This window comes from Chroicocephalus ridibundus, chromosome 6, assembly GCF_963924245.1.
Source record: "Chroicocephalus ridibundus chromosome 6, bChrRid1.1, whole genome shotgun sequence".
Classification (NCBI taxonomy): domain Eukaryota; kingdom Metazoa; phylum Chordata; class Aves; order Charadriiformes; family Laridae; genus Chroicocephalus; species Chroicocephalus ridibundus.
Window position 1 is genome coordinate 27976192 of NC_086289.1, and position 12644 is coordinate 27988835.

The window sequence follows — 12644 nt, forward strand, 5'->3', positions numbered from 1 at the left end:
CCTCGTTTTGCACATAGGCTTTCGTAGCAAGGGTGGGTTTTTTCTTATGGTTTCAATTTGAAATGGATGGTTAAACAGCACTTGTTTCTCTTCAGTACTGTCAGCAGCCTGGTTGGCAGAAATATCAACCTGAAAACCTTTCTCAGCTTTCTTCGTGATTTACCTTCTTACTTAGCGGAGTTTAATAGCAAAAGCCCTTCTCTAGATTTCATTTGACCTTCCTTTTGGTGGGAAGTAACGTTTTAAACAGTGAAATATTAACATTTGCAAGTGTCCTCTTTCGGCAGGCGGGGCGGGTTGGGTGTTGGTTGGACACTCAGGAACTTAAGGGTTCAGCTCTGTCGTCTTCCCTTTATGTTGTGGAAGGGGTACTTTGATTGCAGCGGAAAGAATTGCTCTACGTGATTAAGAGTAGTCCTTTATTGTCGCTATTAGGATAGCCTGGAGAAATGCTTATGCCTGGTGTAACCAGTGCTTTTTCCAAAGAGCCTGTTACCAGCCATGAATTTATGTCTCTTCATGGGCTTACTGAGTTGCTGCCTTGGATTCACGCTTAAGGTGTGTTTATCTTGCTGCATGCAATGTTAGGGACGCTATGAACAAATATTCAGAAACATTATCTCAAAATTATTTTGAATCTTGGCATTCTGCGGGTTTGTTTCTTTTCCTCAAGGCTATTTTGTACTAAAAGCTGGTCAGCATTGCTTATCCCACACTTCTTGGATTTTGAGTTTGGGATTGCATGGGCTTCAAAAACATTAAAAGACAGGCAGCAGTGCCTCTTGCAGCTCTGGGACAGCAGCTGAGAGAAAATACTTGTTAAAAAAAATTTAAAAATATGAATATATATATAGGTGGAAAAACCGAACTACTGCCAGTTCTACTTTTTTTTTTTCTATTTATAGCTTCCTTGGGCTGCATTGAGGAAGCTCTTACCATCGCCTCTCTGAAGGGAAGCCCTTCCAATTAAGTTGAGTCTAAGAGCAAGCTGTCAACTTCCCAGAGCTGTGATTTACCTATAGCTACTGCAGAGCCCTTGCTGAAGGGCTGCGACGGTGAGCATCACCTGTGCTTGGTTGCAGGAAGGGAAGGTAGCGTAGTGGTTCTGACCTCTTTCACAGCTTCACTGACGGAAAGCGAATAGTGGGAAATGAGAACCAGAAAAAATGCATATTAAGAGGTCTTTTACCACCTCTCCAAAGTGCTTAACTAGCCTTGGTGTTACTGTCGCACCTTCTCCTCTGTACAGAACACTATCAGGAAAATGTTGAGCCAAAGTTATTCCTTCTATCCCTTCACATTCTGAAGTTAATGCTTACTAAGCATTCCATTAGAATTCATCTTGAAACGCAAGGTATTACACCCATATGTGATTAGTGCCATGGAGAAATATTTTTTTTTTTTGAGACAAGTCACATCTATACCTTGTCCCATTAGAAATTCTAGATGTCTGTGGGACTTGCTCTGGAACTTATACAGCCAGCTGATCCTATATGTGCCACGTGTGAACACTGATAGCGGTGTAAAGATGATGTCTGTATATTTTGTACAGACATTTACTTTCAGGATAAATTAAAAAGCAAACCAACTTTTTCACTTTTTTTATATCTTTATTACAGGGTCACAGACTAAGATAAAAGGTTACACAGTAAAACATAGCTCAGGCTCTTGACACTTCTGTTGGATTTTTCGCCATTAAATGAGTTTCTACTTCTCCACAAAATGTTATCAGTTTGTCATTTAAAAAAGAAATAAAAATAAAACCACTGTTTCAAACCCTTCAGTTCTTCATGCTTTCCGTACCAACTGAAAAGCAAAAACTTTATGTACCCAGGCTTGAATAAGACTTCTCCATCAGAAGCGTTACAGTCTGTAGGTACTGCACAAGGTATAAGCTTATTTGTTCCTGCCTCGTGGAGGTCTTCGTTAGAGGAAGAGCAACCTTTTCTTGTCCTTTCTTCCAGAACAGTAGCACCAAAGGCGGCATGGTAAAACCTGCCCCCATGCTATAGCTAGTATTTTAAATAGGTATTACTTTTAAAAGTGCTAAAACAAGAAAGACTAAATTCTTGTTCAAATAATCAAAAGTAAAAGACAATATGATAAAAGGCTCACTACACATAGTATAGGAAGTACCCTGAGGGGTGCTTAAGATGGTCTCTCAAACATAGACTTCAGGACATCTGATGTATGTTTAATCACTACATCTAATTTCATTCACAAATATAAATTTTTCAGCTAGATTTTGGAATGCTAATTGATTTTTTTTTCCTTTTTCTTGGATTTTCTTGGATAATAAATTACTTTCAGAAAAGCTGCCCTCAAAGCTATAGGATTACTACTTTATGCTGTACCAACTCAAAGATTAAAATCTTCATTCAAAAGATGAGGTCACGCTGCATGAAATTTAAGGCACACGTATTTAACCAAGTTCAAGCGCTTCACGTATCTAAGCTCATCACTGTACCTCAACCTGAACTGAGACTTGGTCTTTTTAATGTGCCTGCAGCAATAAAGTGGTCTGTCCTTTGTGGAAGAAAATAAGCTGACAAAAGAAAGTACAAAGACCAGGCTCTAACAACAACAACAAGCCTGACCTGTAGAGAAAATATAGGTAAACTTAAGTCCTATCACCAAACAGGTGCAAGTTGCCTTGTGGCTGTAAGTAACTCTCCCTGTTGCAGCAGAAAATTCCTCCCCATGTAAAGGTAACCTATCAACCACGACCACCAGCTGTCAGGGACTTTTCAATGACAATCAGACTATACAGTCTGTGCCAAAAACTGGCTTCTGGCACAATAAATGGGATGACACTTTGGCAGTGCCAAGACTGACGAGCTGAATTTCTACTGAACTATCCACAGAGCCCCGTGAGTTATAATTGTCTTGTTTAGTAAAAGGAGAGTTACTTGGGTAGAAGGGCACTGCATCATGTAGCAGGAATGTAATTTAGCTAATTATAGCACCTGGACATGTAAGCGAGGATATTTTCTGAAAAATGAGGGTGAAGAATGTGAGAAGTGGCTTCTTTCACTGTCTTCTAGTACTGCTTCTTGGCTGAAGGTTTGTAAGACACCAGAAGACCAAAGGAAGCATACCCAAATAAAAGTGTCTGAATGAACCAATGAAACTGAACTGCCGGGTCAGTGATTCCTTTAGATCTGTAACATTAAAAAAGCATAAAATATGTCAAAAATCGTATGGTCTTGCAGACTATACTATGATACTTACAAAGTAAGGTTAGATATTTCTACTCATTCTTAATATATCAGACTTGATTAGAACATTTGATCTCAGCATCATTAATTTCAATCCTCTGAGACTCATTTTCTGTACTAACTAAACATACGTATTCTTGTGACTTTAAGCTCTCTACGGGACAAAGGTTCTTTCAGAGATTTCATGCATGCAATTTCCTCAATAATATATAAATTGCAATCTCAGCCTATGTTATTTGAAATTACTTATCCTAGAAGTTCAGGTACAAAGAACCAAGAAATCAGAGTAGCTTAATACTAATCTTAATATGCAATCCTGTATGTAACTTCTTGTTGACTACAGTCACTGAAGGTAGACTATATGCTAGCAGGGCAATGAGGCCTGATGATTACTGTGCAATGAAGGGGGCAGGAGCACTGCTACCTGAATTTGTATCAGGGGCTGAAGACACCTGACTACAAAGCACAGACCTTCCTGTGTCAGTTAAGTTTTAACATAGCATATGTGATTTTTTTCTGTATATTACAGAAACTATCTTTTTTTTTTCTCCACTTCATTGTTGTTAGGTACTACTTAATTTTCAGAGAAAAGAACAAGTACAAGCATTGTAGCAAACCCAAGTGATTTCACATTTCCAGTTCACAACTATGTCAAGCCTAACTGTGCTCCAACTCATTAGTTTACGAGGGAGCTCCCCCTATTGACCTTTGCTAGAACAGTTCAGCTGTTAATTGTTCTGTATCATCTACACGTACAAAATGATTGTGTAGCAAGTGCTGATTAACACAACATTTCTTAATGTTTATTCTTAAATTGACTGACCAGCTGTGAAAAACTTCTTTTTGTAATCCCAGCTGCAGTGTTTCCAAATGAGTGCAGAAACTGGCAAACTAGAGCTTAAGAAATTTACCTGCTTACATAAAGCAAGCTTCCTTGAGGAGACCATGTGCAGAAATACAGGCCAACAGCCAATGACAGTACTACCACTGATGAACAAATTTGTATCTGCTTCCTCGCTAGTTCTTCCTCATGCCTCCTTTGTGATAGTTGTAAGTAGACATCATTTTCATCACTAAAAAGTATATGGTGTTTGGTGCTCATAGCAAAGTAGTGGTTTACTGAAGTATGCCTGAAGTTATGATGGGCAGGCAATCTATGCTCTCTTTCTTAGGGGTTTTAACACTACTGTGTAAACCGTCATTACTTAACTTCGTTATAATACACTCATTTGGTACATTCACTGGTAATCAAGTTCCCCCGTACTTAAAAATCACCTTAAGCCTGTGTACTTCTCTATCTACAGAATCAGATCAGTTTTAACTTCAAAGTTACATAATTTAAAACTGCAGCCTGGTAAAAAATTTGTTACTGAGTCCCATTCTGAAGGCAGAAAACGTTCATCCATATTCTATTATCTTGAGAACGACCTTGAATAGCTTTCCATGGAACAAAATCCCTTTGCCTCCACGGGGTGTTATCTGAGAGGCCTGTGACACAGCTATGAACTGAACTAAATGAAAGTGGAAAACCATCATTTTTACAATGGCAAACAGACTGGCCATTATCTCTGTAGAGCATGAGAACCAATAGCGACATTATTCTGAATTATTACAAACGAAATTCAAATTAATAGATGGACTATATGTTTGGACAAAATACCTTTCCAAATAATTTGTTATCCTAACATAGAACTAAGCTGGCTTTACTTTTATAGTCTGATTAGTCAAAGTATTTTATCCCACAAACCTGCAGATACAAGTACGTCTTAAATAGCCCCAAATGGAAGTATCCAATTGTGTTCTCACAATATAGATACAATCACTTAAGCAGGTAATTAGCAATCTTAAAGTTGCAATGAGGTAAGATCTGATGAAGTTCTAACACCTGAAGTTATCAGATTACTTCTACACTATCTGTTGTTCCCTCTGCTTCCTGAAGTGCAATGTTACCCAGTGAAGGGCGAGTTCAGAGACAGACAGACGGACAAGCTCTGGCAAACCTTGCTGCTCCCAGTTCTGCAAGTTGCCACCCCTTGCTTTTGCCACCCTGTACAACAGTAACCACTAGCAGAATTTGCAGTAACCTCTTGTGGAGGGTAGCAAACTATCACTGCAGCAAGAATTTTATGTGTCCTCTGAACTAATATTGCCACTGAGAACCACCCATATCAGTCTGTAGCTTATGTCATTTGGATCACAAATCCTTTTCAGATAATCTGTGTTGGGGTGAGGGGAGGGAACAACTTACTGGCATAACTTAACACCGTAGAAGGCTTCTACTACGTGAATCAACCAGGATACCCAGAACCTAATAAAAAGAAAACATGTTTTATTTTGTAGAAAATTAGGCAGAAGACACTTGTATCAGAGATGCATTGTGTAGAGAATCTAAAACTAGAAGCACAGAAGTAACATATCACTTTAACATAGGAAGTGAGGCTTGCTTCCTATCTTAGGGGAAAAAAAGGGAGAAGAAAAAAAAACCACACCAAAACCAAACATGCGTAGTCTTAAAAGAAACTAAAGTCCACTGAAAAAGACAGAGGAACTGTAACTCATGCAGTATACCTGGACCTGCCATCTCAAGTACCCACTGCACATTTCCAAAACTTTCAGCACTTAGATTAAGCCAAAAAAGCCAAATGCTTTGTGAAAGCAGTACGAATTAATCCTAGTTAAGTGTCCAGAATCTACCCTTTTACTCACACAAGTATTTTTAGTCGTCCTAATGAGTTACTGAAGTTTTTATAAGTTTAGTTCTACGAAAGCAATTGTGTGTACAGATTCAGAATATATAATATTACTTGATTAGTCAAACTTGGTCTACAAATTTTCAGGTAGAAGGTTTTTTAAAAATAAAAAAACCTACACAGGGTATTCAGTTAGGATCAATTTCAATTCAATACCTTGCTAAAGCAAAATATGCTCTGAGCAGAGATGAAGGCTTATCTTCTGCTTGATGCATTGTAAAATAAATGAGAGCCTTGCTGTCTCTCTGTCTTTACAGGCAGCCAGCAAGTGAGAGATCTGGTTACAGGGAAGTGTTTTCCAGCTCTTTTGTTAAAATAACAAAAACTATGTTGTGTAACCCAGCAAAACTTAGCACTATGCAGTTTTTTCAGCAGGTTATTTCTCATGTGGACAGGATCAGGGTGAGTTAGTAGCAGGGTAGAAAGTGTTCTTTAACTGAAGCTGGAAAAAGAAGATTCCCAAAGAGAATTGTGCTACTTAAGTAGCAATTTGACAAAAGAACCACTTTTTAGGAAGTGTTACAAATCTAAGTTTACATATGGACTGACAAGTGTCTCCAGAAGTAATATCTTAGGTTTTTTTCTTTTCTCACGGTAATAACACAGATGCCAAATTCTAAGTTGAATTTTTAAGCTTTCATACTGGTTGTAGCCTGTCTAGTCTTCTGTGTACTTATTACCCCACACCCTTAGTTGTAATGAGCTTGAAAGGAGAGCCCTTTAAATGTAATTAACAACTGGGTTACAGGAAAGCTTGTTAACACAGACTAAGTAGAAGAGTCAGAGAGAGGCAACAGGAGAGATGCAGTATAATTACACAGTCGAATATAACTTACCCATAGCATACCCATTTGTGGTGGTTTTTCACTAAATAATTAAGGAAGGTACCAAATATTCCCAAATAATTATAAGGTATAGTTGAAGGCCAAAGCGTTACCCACTTTAAAAAAAGAATAAATAAAAAAATTAGTTAGCTTAGTTCATGGTAGAGTTATTATTAACATAACCTTTAGATTAGCTTTCTTGTCGCTCCCCACCCCCCCGATGTCTGTCGAGCATGGTTTAGGGCTCATCTATACATAGTATTTAAATTCTTTCATTCAATTAACCTTGTCTAAGACCCATATTTTTCAACAAGACGACCACTAGCCTTCTAAAGCACGCTTACTTGAGAAGATTCAAACCTATGAAACTTCTTTTCCTTGACATACAAGATACCAAGGTGGTAAGTTTAAGGTTGCCACCTGTGTACCAAGAGTGCATCTGCACATTAAGTGGCATTTACGTTGTAAGCTCATTACCTATTACACACAGTAGCAGCAAAAAATACATTGTCTCTGTCCTGAAGAAGTTAATCTGGTGCAACTGACCTGAAGAATGCAAACAATGACTAGACTGAGGAGGAAGAATAACTACTCATCTATAACTAGGGGATCAGTCTTTCTTCCTTTGGTCCTTAAAAAAGAAAATGACAGATTTTGTCCTCTTTTGAATGGGGCACAGAAGATAACTGAGCACAAAGCCCAACACCAAAGATACGTGCGGTGTTCAGGTATCCTTCCTGTCACCGAGTTGTCTGCAGTGCTTTTCACTGTCTACCTTTATTTTAAGGAGCTGTGGAGGAGAAGCGGGGAGCCAGTGACCTGTGCATGCCAGAGTCCATCAGGGATGCAGGGCAAACACTGAGCTGGGACAAAGCTCACACTGGCTTATCTTTCCTCTGGTATCAACGCTGCAGTTTCTAACCGTGTAAATTGGGCTGTGCCAAGCCTGTGGCAAGATGGTGGATTTAACCAGGGAATCTGCTTAAAGCTCATTCTGGTTCTTGAAACAGTCCAAAAGCTGTTTTGTGAGCAGTTTGGCATGCCTTGACCGCCGCTTTTTCAGTGGTGGTTCTTATGTGTAGCCAATCCGCGCAAATAGAAGAAAAACTACAACACGTGAAAGTCAATGGATGACCTTCACAAACTTGTCCGATATATCAAAACTGTCATTAATCCCCCCACCCCAGTAATCTGACCTATTTTTGCTGAAGTCCATTTTTAGAAATCAAGACTACACAGTGACTGAACTTGTCTGTTTTCACACAACGCTACTAGTTAATACCTGAAGCCATCACCTGTAAATGCACCTTACTTATTGCTATAACCGACAGCTGTCCTAGAGTGAGTTTTACTGATGCACCGCACGCTTCCAATTTTGTGCCTGTTGAGGGATGCGGGGCCACCGCCTTGGCTTCACTTTGCAACCCAATTCAAGTATTTAATTTGTTTTTTTCCCCCCCCCTCAGAACTTCCTTCACGGATGCGTTCGGCCCCCTCACGGGCCGGCCTGCCCAAAGCCGCGCCGTCGGTTTCCTCGCCCCCGCGGTGTATTTCGGAACGCGGCCTGTATTTCATCACAGAAACACGGCAAAACAGTATTTCAGCACAGAAATACAGCAAAACCGTATTTTGCCGGGGCACAGCAAACCCACGGGCGTCCCTATGGGCGCCGGCCCCGAGGGCGGCGGGGGCCGCCGCAGGCCCGCACCTCCCCGGCCGGGCCGCGCTCGCCCCCCTCCCCGCCGCTCCTTACGCCGAGGAGGATCATGCCGAAGGTGATGGCGATCATCCAGATGAGCCGGGAGCGCTGGAAGTGGCAGCTGCCATCGCGAAGCCGCTCCGCGCCCGTCGCCGCCGTCATCCTGCCGCTGCTCTGCGGGCCGGGCTCGGCCGCCGCCGCTAAGGCCGCCGCGGGGGGGGCGGAGCCGGTGACTCGGCGGGGCGGGCGGGCGGGGGTGCGTGTGGCGCCCTCGAGGGCGGCCGCCGCCTGCAGCGCCCCGTCACTTCCTTCCGGTGGGCCCGCGGGGGGCTGCCGCTCCCCGCCGCGGTATGCGGGCGGGGGGAGGCCCGTGCGGGTCTCCGGTGGCGCCACCCCCGCCTGGTCTGGCCGGGGATGGCGCCGCGGGCGCGCTCTGGTGGCACAAGGGCTCAGCGGCGGCAGAGTGAGGGAAAGCAAGGCGTCGGGGCGACCCCCGAGGGGTGGCAGCGGCTGCCGGGGAGAGGGGCACAGGCCGGCTGCGGAGTGTAGGGCGGCGGCGGCGCTCGCTGCTGGGCGGTGGGTGACATTCTGTTGGAGAGGGCCCAGAGGAGAGACACGGAGGTGGTGAGAGGGCTGGAGCACCTCTGCCTGAGGACAGGCTGGGAGGGCTGGGGTTGTTCAGCCTGGAGAAGAGAAGGCTCCGGGGAGACCTTACAGCGGCCTACCAGTACCTAAAGGGGGCCTACGGGAAAGACAGAGGGAATTTTTACAAGGGCATGTAGAGATAGGATGAGGGGTAATGGCTTCAAACTGGAAGAGGGTAGGTTTAGGTTAGGTATCAGGAAGAAAATCTTTACTGTGAGGGTGGTGAGACACTGGCACAGGTTGCCCAGAGAAGCTGTGGATGCCCCATCGCTGGAGGTGTTCAAGGCCAGGCTGGATGGGGCTTTGAGCAACCTGGTCTAGTGGGAGGTGTCCCTGCCCAGGGCAGGGGGGTTGGAACTAAATGATCTTCTAAGTTCCCTTCTAACCTAAACCATTCCATGATTCCTATCACTGAGCAGTTCAGTCTTTGTGAGGACAGGGAATCCAAAGCGCTGAGGAGCCCTGAGAAGGCTTCCTGGAGGTCTCAGCTGAGCTGGGGAAGCCCAAGCCTACACACATCATGCCCTTAAATCACTCACAACTTCAGGCAAAACTGAGAGGCACTAGAAGGGTCTAAGTTAATTTCTCCTGTGTTGATGAGATTTAACTGGTTATAAAGCACGTTGAGATCTATGCTTTCTTTTAAATAAATTATTTGAACTAGTCCTAGTAAAAAATTCCTGTAAGTATGCACATGTGCAGTGCTATAATAGGTATGTGTATATATATATATGAGAGACTCCTTGAATACTACATAACACCTTCCCTCTTGAAAACTACCAATTCAAAGTGTATTACATCCAGTGTTTTGTACTCTATGCCATATTGGGACTTTGGACTCAGTGATGAGGTTGCCCAAAGAAGTCAGCAGGGCCTTGGGGAAGGTGCCCAGAGACAGAAATGTTGAGGGGAGGTGTCTCATGTTTTCCTTAGAGCTTTGCTACCTGTTTGCTTGACAGTGACTTTGACAGGGTGGGGGATAAACAGTGATAAATGTTGCCTGTTCTCTCTCCTTGCCTGAAGGCTAAATACGGCTGCTCTTTTAACTATCTGTTAACGACGTGCCTGTAAAGCTGTTTTCTTCAACAACTGATGCAGCAAGTCCTGACATTTTCCCGGCATGAGCACTGTGTTTCGGAGAAGGGTCGCTATGGAAGGGATTGACTTTACATGTGTTTGGGTTAGTTTTGTTCTGTCCTGAGACTGTTTCCCTGCCCTGTAGTTCATTCCCAGCTATTCCTGCCCAGAGCACTGTGCTTTTTTTGCTGAGGTGTTGTGTGGAGATTACAGGAGAGTTTGGTAAGAAATTCCTGCGGTGGTTAAACCGTTGCTGGGAGGCCGTCTATAAAAACCACTGGGGTTGACTGCATGGAATTCCATCCGCATGATACACTCGCCTGGGTTGCTTTGCTGATGCAGGGGAGAAGTGTGTGTGGCTCCACCTGCAACGTCTCGGTATCTGGCAGAAATTTCTAAAATTCAACCTATTTTTTGTAGCCCATAGTTAATTCTTTGCTCTTTAGAACATTCTACGCAAATTGTTTCTGCCTGTACATCCACGTCCAAAGGTTGTGCTGAGATCCTGAGATGGCCCGAGCTTTGCGATAGAAGTGCCTCGGACTGCCCCACACAAGGAGCTCTGCCCACACACCAAGAAGCACTTCTGAGGGCACAATTAAAGCAGCTTTATTAGAAGGTAAACAAAACGCAACTGATGTAAAGGGATGGCTGTGCTGCTGCGCGGAGTTGACTGGAGAGGGCAGTCAAGTACACAGGAAAGAACCGGGCTGTCGCCAACCGGGCGCTGCTGCAGCAGGAGGGTGTTGGGAGGAGAAAGGTGTTGCTATCTCGGCCGTGGGGTGTGTGATCCGCAGCTGGGGACAGGGAGCCTAACCCTTCCCCTTCCTACTGCCCCTTGGAGGGGCAGAGGCAGCTCTGCTGCCCACGATCTGTGACTGGAACAGGGTGCCCAGAGTAGATGTATAGATGCCCCATCCCTGGAAACATTCAAGGTCATGTTGGACGGGGCTCTGAGCAACCTGTTCTAGTTGAAGATGTCCCTGCTCATTGCAGGGGGAAGGACTAGATGACCTTTAAAGGTCCCTTCCAATGCAAACTACTCTATGATTCTATGACATTTGCTTTATTATACTGGCTTTGGTGGCCAAAAGCAGCCAGGTGAGGTCAGAGACGATGTCATCCTTTCTGCCACACTCCAGTGAAGACTGCCCACACTGTGTCACCTTGGGCAGAGGAGGGGTAGCTGGCTTACTCTTCTTTCTCTTTCACCAACAATAATTGATTTACCTTTTTATTAACATTAAATGATATTCTTCCTGGCCTGGATAGCCCATGGTCACAAAACCAGCTAGCCCAGCATGTGGCCCACCAGAAGGGGCCAGGCTTCATGTGTGACAGCAGCCCCCACTCTCTGCCAGCTTGTTGACATGGGTAGGGTGACACCAGCCCTGGGCATCTCCACAGCCTCAGACAAAATGAAGACAACTCAGACCCTTTGTGGGGATGGACTTTCAGCAGTTCCATTTCTAATCGAGGGCAGTGCTTTTGACCTGAGTTTTTAAAAAAGGCTGTTTCTCTTGACAGAGAGAGGAGTCTTTGGAGTATTTAAGGAGCTGAATATAGTTCCAGTTGTCATAATTTAAAGCCAAAAGTCCTGTAGCAGCATATTTTCTGGCCAGCACAGGCCATTAAATATTACCTTATTTCTCTGAATTGAGCTCAGTAACTTGCACTTACTTAAAGCATACTTTTCAAGGAGCATTTGATCTTACTTTGAAGACGTCAAAAGACAGAGAATCCACTGCTTTCAATGATTAGTCTTTCTTGTGTTTCTTAGGTGTTGTATGTACCTAACAACAAACTTTGAGGGAGTAATTTTCCAGAGTCTAGCTGAAAAGCTTGCTCTAACATATTTTGGAAAATGTTTGCATTTGTGCCTTCATACTTTGGACCAATAGGTTAGCTACCTTTGTGTTTTCAATACTGGACATGTTATTTGTCAGTGAATTGTATTTATTGACAAATATAATCTAAATTAGAAACTCCAAATCCCAAACAGTGTTATGTGAATTATTGAAAAAACACAGAACCAATTTACTTTGCCAAGTTTACAGGAAATAAAACTATTTCTGCATGCTGTACTTTAACTTCTGAGATTTCTACGTTTTTTCCTTTGCTTTTCTCTTAATCAGTGCTAGAAAGTGACTGAATGAAGACCTGGTGTGCTGTTATGAGTTGGGGGCTCTCAATAGCACACTACACACCAAAATATGACCAAGGCTGAGTGCAGACAGCCAGCTCAGGCAGCTCTGGCCATGCTCACTAGAAGCCAGCTTTAGATTTATAGTTTGGAACACGAATCCCTGTTGTGGTGGAATTAACACAGCTCCATGGTCTTTCTCAGGCCTTTCCTGTGCTAGAGAACGTGCAGGTATTGGTAGCTAGCAATCGGCTCCGCTGCCATCACGATGACAGGGCTCTGTAAGCA

The 12644-nt window shown here is 43.4% G+C and overlaps 1 protein-coding gene across 1 annotated transcript; it reads right to left on the bottom strand.

The window, feature by feature from the left end:
• Positions 1-1598: 1598 nt before the first annotated feature.
• On the bottom strand, positions 1599-8873 carry TMEM254 (transmembrane protein 254). The gene is made up of 4 exons (XM_063339425.1): positions 8546-8873; positions 6805-6908; positions 5467-5526; positions 1599-3161 (listed from the first exon to the last, which is right to left on the bottom strand). The coding sequence occupies exons 1-4, from the start codon at positions 8651-8653 to the stop codon at positions 3041-3043; spliced, it is 393 nt and encodes a 130-aa protein (XP_063195495.1). The 5' UTR covers positions 8654-8873; the 3' UTR covers positions 1599-3040.
• Positions 8874-12644: the final 3771 nt, after the last annotated feature.

Coding starts and splice junctions, on each gene's coding strand:
- TMEM254 (XM_063339425.1), bottom strand. CDS start 8,653: ATGACGGCGGCGACGGGCGCGGAGCGGCTTCGCGATGGCAGCTGCCAC. Junction 5,527..6,804: donor CACAAATGGGTATGCTATGG/GTAAGTTATATT, acceptor TCTTTTTATTAG/GTTCTGGGTATCCTGGTTGA. Junction 3,162..5,466: donor TACGGTGTTAAGTTATGCCA/GTAAGTTGTTCC, acceptor TTAATGTTACAG/ATCTAAAGGAATCACTGACC.